The sequence below is a fragment of the Dermochelys coriacea genome, chromosome 1 (assembly GCF_009764565.3).
Source record: "Dermochelys coriacea isolate rDerCor1 chromosome 1, rDerCor1.pri.v4, whole genome shotgun sequence".
Taxonomy (NCBI): Eukaryota; Metazoa; Chordata; order Testudines; family Dermochelyidae; genus Dermochelys; species Dermochelys coriacea.
In genome coordinates this window covers 193,714,099-193,723,648 of record NC_050068.2, presented here as the reverse complement: position 1 = coordinate 193,723,648, position 9,550 = coordinate 193,714,099, and the positions used below count along the sequence as shown (strand labels likewise).

Here is a 9,550-nt window from a genome sequence, read left to right as displayed (position 1 = left end):
CATTACTGACAGTTAGGCTTTGTTCCAAGATAATGAACAGGGCAGTCAGCAGGATTCAAGCAGTTTTTTTGAGCTCTGGGACCAGGCCTCAACAAGTGTAAGGGAAAGAAAAACACTGCAAAATCTGGTTTGGGTTTTCGTTTCATTTTTATTTCTTAAGGTGCCTATTCTACTTCTGCTTTCAACTGTGTAGCTCATCAATTAATATGAAGCATCAAACACTGTTTGGTCTTCAGTTACTCAGCGCACAGTGTATTTACTCCTCTTCATGAACCTGAAATGTGATTTTTGAGAGAGACAGTATAATCCAATTAAGAATGAAAATGTTTACATAATTTCTTAAAGAGTAAATTCTCAAGTATCAGACAAAAGCTTCTATTCCCTTTCACCTATTATATTAACAAATTCTCACTGGCATAAACATAAACTGGCTTAGCTTTCTTGAAGTCAGTGGTGCTAATACTGATTTTCACCAGCTGAGAATATGGATCAGTTTCTTGTCCTGATACTATGTGTACGTTATTAACAGCTTATGAATTTCATGCAGCACTGCTAGGAGGTACACCACAGTTCTGTGGTAATATAGCCCATTCTATTGAAACTGTTCTCACTAAGGGCTTGTCTATATGAACACTTAGTTTGCAGCAAGCCGGGCTGTATATGTATCCATCCTGGGCACTAAGTGTTTGTGTGGACCCTGCTGCTGTGCACTGAAAGGTCCCCAGTGCTTTTTGATCTTTCCTGCTGTGAAATGGGAGTAGGTCAAAGTGCACTAGGGAACTTTAGTGCAGGTAGAGGCACGAGTCATTTCAACCATGTCACTCCCCTCTTAGAATCCCTCTACTGCTACTGCATATAACTCAAGCTTAGCAGCCTCAGTGTTCCACATAACGCTGCCCTGTCCTACTTATATGAGCTTGTCTTGCTGCACGGTGCCCTGCTGTTCTATGAAGGTTCTTATGTTGCACAGCATTCATCACAGGTGCTCAGATGCTACAATCAGTAGTTCAGTAAGCAACGTGACTACTGGCTGTCACATGTTTCTCTCATCCGCTCCTGAGGGAGAGAAGCATGTGCAAGTGGAAGCATCCACTGCCTCTCTTCTGCTGGTGTTCCCACCCTCAGGAACCCATCTGTCAAATTCTCGTATCAGCACCACCATGCCTTTTTCCACATTGCCTCGCTGCATGGCACAGACTTTCTGAGCTTATCTATAAGGCCTTTACCCTCTCAGCATTTAAGTTCTGCTTGAAGATCCACATTTGCCATGTGCCTTGCAGTGAATTAGCTCACAAGGAAAACTGTGTACCCCATTCTCCCAAACCTCTATTTTAGACTGAGCTTCTTAAGGCAGGAACAAGGTACTTGTCTGTCAGTAGCTGATGAATGCAAACAATGGATGCTGCTATTAATAATTAAATTAAAATGTATTTGAGTTGTATTAAGAGAATTATGTATCATAGTGTAAATTATAATAATTTATAAGATTAAATGAAATACAAGATGGAGTTTAATAATTCTGTGCAACAGCTTGGCTTTGTGTGTAACATGAATTCATGGGACTGGAAGAACTTGGACATTCACCAGAAAAATGCACTTTCAGAAACTAGCAAGTGAATAAAAAAACCCCAAAGTTTAATTTTTTTAAAAAACCTACACAACATTGAGGGAGCCGCATTTTCACCAATAATTCCAGCACCAGCACAGAGCCTAACGGAATAGAAGTCCAGATCCTTAGCTGGCGTAAGGCAGCGTGGTTTCATCATTGAGAAAGGTGTATCAATTTACACCACTGGAGGACCTAGCCCCGTATCATTTATTCTGGTATGGGCAGGCAAAGGAAATTGGAAAAACCTTGCCACACAATGGATATCATAACAGAAAGGAGAGGGTGATTGGATAAAGTCTCCTTTTTAAGTTCTGGGGGGAGAGAAAGAGAGGTTTTCTTTGTGCCATCATGGCTGGGATTGGTCACCCAACACATGCATTTCTAAAATCTTGAGCCTCGGAATTTAGATTATGCCTCTAAGTCAAGTGGACAAAGATCATTCCAACTCCTTGTTCAATGCCTCATATGTGGATGAGGAGCATACTTGCACCTGTTACCATTTGGGCAATCAAAGGCTCTCTCACTCTTTCAACTTCAGGTCACACTACATCCCCAAAGGTAAGTAATTTGGACCTTTATTCAACAGCTTGGTGCTAAGTTCCCTTTACTCCAAATGCAAACCCACATACAAATACTAATAAAATACGAATGACTTAGAGTGCCTATACAGCCAATCACTAACACCCCAAACCGCAACTGTTCCACCCAACTCCAAAAGCTATCACCCCGCAGTGAAAGCACAGTTTCAAGATGAAGGTGAAATTGTGTGTAACTAAAATATCTGCCAGTGCTATAATCCTCAGGCTGCACTGTATTGTGGAAGAGGCCCTATAGGACAGGTAGAAATCCATGTTACATTGCAAGAGAGGATGCTTTTGAATACCCACTATCAAAGAATAGTATTTGATTACGTATTGGCAAAAACCCTCTTTGGGTTACAGCTGCTTAAGTAACAAAGTTTGTATTGGGATATATTAAGGACATGTTTCTTTGGCAGGTTATAAAGTTCAGATCACTCTCCCAAAGTTTTTCCATAATGTAAAAAAAATAGAAGGCTGCAATGAAAACTCACATTTCAATCTGGTTCAGATTTATGATATGAAATAATTTTCCTATCTCATATTGTAGACCATTGTAGAGCTGTGTTGATCAGTTCTCCTTCCTCTGCGTGTATGTGTGCACATGTGTCAGTGCAGAAACTCACTTATTCTGCAGAATAACACCATACCTTTTTTATCCCAATATCTCTTGTCTTGGTCCTCAGTTTATTAACTTGAGATTCCGCTATTTCAGCCCGTTCTTCAGCATCATCCAGCTCATGTTGCTGCTTCCTGTACTTTGCAAGATACTGATTGGATTGTGCTTCCTGGCAAGACAAAGTATTAGACAAATTTTTCCCTTGTAGATTTGAAAATGGTGATCTTCAGTACCAGGCAAGGTTCAAGTGTGTGAGACTAAGCGGCAAATATCCGTGGGGCTTAACCAACCTTTGCGATGCAAACATTTAGTAAAATGCTTTGATGGTTCCACCAGTACTCCCCATTTTAAGGGAAACTCTCAGGATGGGAAAAAACCCTTTTAACGTGGAACTACGTTATAGTCATTTTTCAGTGATCACCGACTTAGCCGGTTAACAGAATGTCATGAAAAGTTTCACTCTGGTTGATCCAAACCCCTTGCCCAGGATACAAAGAAAGACAGCTCCTGAAAACTATATCCATACACAACACCAAGTGCAAGCTGCTTAAGATGGAATGGGTAGGGAGTGTACTGTGTAAATCAGTACGATGTAGATCTTCAGCTAAGCTGAATATATTTAATAAAACTGCTAAATGATTTTTAGTATATGAAGGCCCTGAGACCCAGACCCTCAAAGGTATTTAGGTACCTAGCTCTCATTGGTTTCACTGGGAGGTGCCTAAATGCCTCTGAGGATGTGGGCTCAAATGACCAAGGATGCAATTGTCAGTGAGGGCATGACTTGATTAAATTAAAAAAAAAATTCCATGTCACAACTGTTCCTGTCACTCACAGCTTCCTCAGCTTGATGCTTATAGCTTTTCACTTTTAATTGCAGCTTATCGATCAGCTCCTGCATCCTGGTTAGATTCTTCTTATCTTCCTCTGCCTACATCAAGCAAACAGAAAAAATGCTTTAATGGTATGTATAGGCAGAAGGTATGAGTATGTCACAAACTGAGTAAGTTTTGTGAGGCAATTATTTCTATCACATTGGAAATTTAGGACTTTGAAACAAAACAGTTCAACTAGTATCACTATGTATAGAGATAAGAAAAATATTCTAGTGGACTGACCAAGGATATGTATTTGTTTCAACAGTAAAAGCAACACTGAGCAGTGGAAAGAACTATCAGGAAATATATTTAGAAAGTATCAAGCATAGTGATACAGACTCCCTAATGGATAACGCAGAGATGATGATGGGCATTTCTACTCTATAGAGTAAAAATGGTACTCCACTGCAGATCTTCTCCCTGTGCGTGTGGAAGCTTATCTTTTTATTCCAGTGACAAAAGTAAGTTTAATCTATTTTATTCTGGTTAGTAGGGTCAACACCTGAGTGAGAGAGCTGGAGTCTCCTTCTCATGCATCAAGAAAAATGGTACCTACGGATGCTCCTCGGCAGGTTTAAATAGCACAGTGTTAAAAATGCCAAAGCTCCAACTACACTAGATTAACAATTGTTTAGGTTAATCGAGGGTAGCATTGGAAAGTGTTTTTCTAAAATTCACTAGCATAGACAAAGCTTTTGGCAGTGCTCATTTCCACTGGGAGAAGGATGCAGCTCAACGCTGTATTTGAAAGAAAACATTTCTTCCAGGGACCCATAGTTTAGTATAATACTTAAAAGGATTGGGGTTTTTGCTACAGTACCTGATAAGTCAGCTCCTTTATGCGTCTCTCATATTTGCGGACTCCTTTCTGGGCTTCTGTATTGCGACGGAGTTCATTCTCTAGATCATTTTCCAGCTCACGTACCTGTAAGAAAAGAAACATTATGTAATTCCACATGTTTAAACATCAAGTAGTTTAATTTACAGTTTAAGTGACGTTCATCTTTGCAGGACCCTTTGTCACATATCTCCCGTATGTATATTTGGAAAGTAGACCAAAATTTCCATGTAGATGTTGGTTTTCTACCCAGTTTATTATGCATTTTTATTACATAATGTTTATATTGCACTAGCGGTCCCAATCAGGACTGTAACTCCAACATACTAGATACTGTACAAACATACAAATACTCCAAAGAGGTCACAAGCTAAGCTGGAAGCATAGAGGCTTTTGCCATTTTCAGACTTTATGCCTTATTTTAAGCATGGACTTCATCATATACTTGGTGTTGGCTACAACAACCACATTGCTATGCCAACCAAGTCAGGTGATAAAAGGAAAGATGGGTCCATGTGGACCTCACACCTGGCCTAGGTGTAACTCTTAAAAGCGTTTATGCTTAATATAATCTCTAAAGAGTTCTTTGTACTTTATAGATGGTTCCTAAACCAAGGTCAGAAGTGACTGTGTCCAGAGCAGCCATTTTGTCTGAGTTTTATTAAGTATCTGGAAGCAGGCGTCTTCCATCTTCTTCTTCAGCAGGCCTATAAACAGGACAGAAAACCTACCCTGGACTCCAGCTTTTGGATCTGTTTCTTGCCACCTTTCAATGCTATTTGCTCTGCTTCATCCAGTCTTTTCTGTAGATCTTTAATAGTCTGTTCCATGTTCTTTTTCATTCTCTCCAAGTGGGCACTAGTATCTTGCTCCTTTTTAAGCTCCTCAGCCATCATTGCTGCCTAAAATACAGATAAAACATCACAGTGAGGTCTGTTGGACTGTAGAAGAGGCTTGTAAGAGAAGTGGGGGAAGCCCCACTGCTTGTGTCATTTACACTAGACTGAACAAAGTACCAGAGAGTACTCTGTAGAGAGTTGTCCTTCACAAGCAGATTTGATGGACAGACAATGTGACCTTGTCATAAATATAAAGGGAAGGGTAACCACCTTTCTGTATACAGAACTATAAAATCCCTCCTGGCCAAAGACAAAACCCTTTCACCTGTAAAGGGTTAAGAAGCTAAGATAACCTCGCTGGCATCTGACCAAAATGACCAGTGAGGAGACAAATTACTTTCAAAGCGGGGGGTGGGGGCAAAGGGTCTGTCTGTGTGATGCTTTTGCCGGGACCAGATCAGAAATGCTCTTCAGAACTTCTGTTAAATTAGTAAGTAATCTAGCTAGAAATGAGTTAGATTTTCTTTTGTTTAATGGCTGGTAAAATAGCTGTGCTGAATGGAATGTATATTCCTGTTTTTTGCCTCTTTGTAACTTAAGGTTTTGCCTAGACGGATTCTCTATGTTTTTAATCTGATTACCCTGTAAGGTATTTACCATCCTGATTTTACAGAGATGATTCTTTTACTTTTTCTTTAATTAAAATTCTTCTTTTAAGAACCTGATTGCTTTTTCATTGTCCTTAAGATCCAAGGGTTTGGGTCTGTGTTCACCTATGTAAATTGGTGAGGATTGTTATCAAGCCTTCCCCAGGAAAGGGGGTGTGGGCTTGGAGGGATATTTTGGGGGGAAGATGTCTCCAAGTGGGCTCTTTCCCTGTTCTCTGTTTAACAGGCTTGGTGGTGGCAGCATAGGGTTCAAGGACAAGGCAAAGTTTGTACCTTGAGGAAGTTTTTAATCTAAGCTGGTAAGAATATGCGTGGGGGTCTTTCATGCAGGTCCCCACATCTGTACCCTAGAGTTCAGAGTGGGGAAGGAATCTTGACAGACCTAATAGGTCTTTTTCATCTCTCTCTTCTAATTCTGTGATTTAAGATCTAGCTTCCTACTTCAATACCTGTATGTGGCTTTCCTGTTGAGTAAAACTGTGCCATTTGTTACACAAATTTTATACAGGCTGTACTAAAAATGGTCTAGATGCAATGCTTGTGAAAGTTGCTGGGCTAACAGGCCTGAAAGACCAATTCTCTATTTATCCATAGAATAGGTAGATTCTGGGCAATGTTAGGGAAGCTTCCCCAGTCTGTGCCGGCAGTGACTGTGAGGCACCACATCTAGGGACGAAGAGTTCAGAGGCCATGCCCTATTGTGTCTTGGGTCTTTCTGCTGACATTGCTAACAGCGGTGCAATGAGTCCATTTCTGAACAGACAAATATGATAACACCAAGGTCCAGCTACATATTTTGGGTAGGTCACTGAACAGCCATCAGAAGATAATTACTGGGCTGGAGTTGAACTGGTGACATCTCCCACCTCGTAAGGAGACAGACCAGCTGAGGAACAGTTGGGAAAAAATACAGGAGGAACTTCCTCCAGGAATTCTGGGTGTACAACTCATGGGGATTCAACACTGTGAAACCTGGGTCCCTGAATTTCACATTGTTTGCTGATATAACCCTTCTGGCAACATTGATTTCTCCAGTTCTGCTGGAGCTGAAACAACACTAGCTTGACTCCTCTGCTCTCCAAGAGAGGTCTTCGATCTCTCTCCTCTTGACCATAAGTCTTGTGCTGAGAGTAGTGTCATGTGGATCCCACATCTCTGGCTGGCATCTGACTTTAAAATGACTCTTTTGGGAACCTGGAATGTCCCCCCTCCAATCAGAGCCTTTTTTGTGATCTACGCAGCTGCCAAGTGGAACTTGGAGGGTGGGCTCCCAACTGTCTCAGCTTGTCCAGATGCAAAGATCTATTTGGAGGTGACATGATCCAACCCAGAGTTTCAGGATCAGCAGATGTACCCCTTCTTGGAGAAGAGAAATTGACCAAGGAGAAAATGTTTCTCTTTTCTTCCCTCCAACCTTTTCTGCACCAGGGCAGCATTAACCTCTTTCAGCCAGCTCTGGAGCCCACTGAATAAACAGTTTCCCCACCACCACCACCACCCCATAGCCACAGAAATGGAAATTCAGGGGGCATGAAGTGTTGTCAGAATAGGGTGCTACACCTGCAAAAAGGGAACAAGCAGCCAGTCTACTTACATCGGTGATAGCTTTCTTGGCTTTTTCTTCAGCGTTCCTGCACTCCTGTATAGCCTCCTCCACTTCATTCTGAATCTGGGAGATGTCAGTCTCCAGCTTCTTCTTCTGATTGATAAGGCTTGTGTTCTTTTTGTTAAAAAAAGGAGGGGAAAGATTATTAGGGACATAAATTGTTTAAGTCCTACAACAAACCTATCTATGACCACATGTCTATTTTTGCAGCTCCCTAGACTTCACAGGATACATTATCTATTAACATGGTACGGGCCTGACTTTATTTTTTAGACCATCCTGAGATTGTGTGTATTTTATCTTTTTTTAAAAAGTTCCCAGAGCTCTGAATATCCATATTTAAGAAACAAAATGTAACTAAACAAAAAAATTCAGCCAAACACTGAAATAGGGGACTGGTGCAGTGTTTTCAGCTCTGGTCAATGAAGATTCAGTTATTCTAAAAGGTGATTAAAGTGGAAATCCAATATTGTGGCTGCAGTTCAGGAGGTAGCACATAATGTGTTAGCAGCACAAGTTTTGCTAATGCATGACAAGCTTTCATAGCCTGCTGGTAGTTAATTATTTAGAGATGGGCTCATAGGGGTTTGGAGTGGACGTCCTAGTCTATGAAGACACACCCTCCTAGAACCTGCTAAGCATTACAGTCTCCACTTAAGGAGGTAATAAGCAACAAGGGCAAATCACTTATTTTATCTGCTCTCCCCATCCCAGCCCCATCAGCCAACCATTTGATGGCCCTATATTGATGAACACCTTTGATTTGGTACGGAGCCACTTGCTGCCAGTTAAAATGTACTGTCTTGCTCAATGTAGCTATACATAGTGAATGGACTTTGCATGTTTTACTGAAGGCTTCTCTAAGCAGCTTGCCTAAAAAGGTCACACATACCACTTCCCCTGCCCCCCGCATCAAAATAGCGTCCATACAATCCACAAACCCAACTGGGTTTTAACATTGCTGCATGTAAACACTAGTAGTAAGATAGTCTGAAATTCTTTGACACCCTCTGAAGAAGTTAAAGACCCAATTATCATCTGGCTTCCGTCTTTACCCTTTCTAGGAAGGGTTTACAATAGCAGGCTAGATCACTTCTGCACTGATATCATGGTGGCAATGAAGTATAATATGGAGAGAGAGAGACTGACTGACTCATTTTCTTTAGTGGAATGAATGAAACTTCTCTGACAAATGGCGGTCAGTGGTTATGGCATTCATATCCTCCTGGCATGTACAATCTTTAGGTTTCTCCAATAGCCACTCCTGCTGCTTGTTGAGACTAGTGTACACAGCGCTTAGGAAACCGCTCCCCTCCCACCCCTTGAAATCCAACCTGGGTGTGGAGAAGGTTCACACGTTCGGTGGCTTCCAGTAGCTCTTGCTCTGCCAGTTTACGCCCACGTTCCGTCTGGTCTAGCACGGCCCTCAGCTCATCAAGCTCTGATTGGAGAAGATTGTTCCGCCTGTCAGTGACCGCCAGCTGCTCCTTCAGGTCTTCATTCAGGTGTCCTGAATCATCCATCTGCACTTGCAGGTCCTGGAGCAGAAACAGCAGCATTCTCACACACCAGCGTGATGGGACTTGAGCTTAGGGTGACCAGATGTCCCGATTTTATAGGGCCAGTCCCAATATTTGGGGCTTTTTCTTATATAGGCTTCTGTTACGCCCCACCCCCATCCTGATTTTTCACACTTGCTATCTGGTCACCCTACTTGAGCTCAAGTCTTTGCTGTTCAATGCCAAAGCCTCTGAGAATCTGTCTGAAAAATGCGGAATGGAGGCTCATCCAGGAGGTCTCAAAGCTGTTTTAGCTCCTGCTTAGAAAAGTACTGCAAAGACTTCCTCCCTTCATGTTGTGAGAAATAGCACGTTTAATTCACCCCGGCCAGCTGGGTAGGGGGGCATGAAGTGAA

The 9,550-nt window shown here is 41.8% G+C and overlaps 1 protein-coding gene across 2 annotated transcripts in view; it reads right to left on the bottom strand.

Annotated features, from left to right (window-relative positions):
• Positions 1–183: 183 nt before the first annotated feature.
• Positions 184–9,550, bottom strand: part of MYH15 (myosin heavy chain 15) — a 63,958-nt gene continuing 54,591 nt past the window's right edge. The window contains exons 37-43 of one of the 2 annotated variants that reach the window (XM_043510668.1): positions 8,970–9,173; positions 7,624–7,749; positions 5,254–5,424; positions 4,505–4,609; positions 3,642–3,737; positions 2,839–2,975; positions 184–276 (exon numbers count right to left, since the gene is read on the bottom strand). In XM_043510668.1, coding sequence (XP_043366603.1) covers positions 267–276; positions 2,839–2,975; positions 3,642–3,737; positions 4,505–4,609; positions 5,254–5,424; positions 7,624–7,749; positions 8,970–9,173 — 849 coding nt within the window. In that variant the 3' untranslated portion in view covers positions 184–266. Of the gene's footprint in view, positions 277–2,837; positions 2,976–3,641; positions 3,738–4,504; positions 4,610–5,253; positions 5,425–7,623; positions 7,750–8,969; positions 9,174–9,550 lie in introns of both variants that reach the window. The other variant, XM_038393847.2, reaches the window with a different exon arrangement.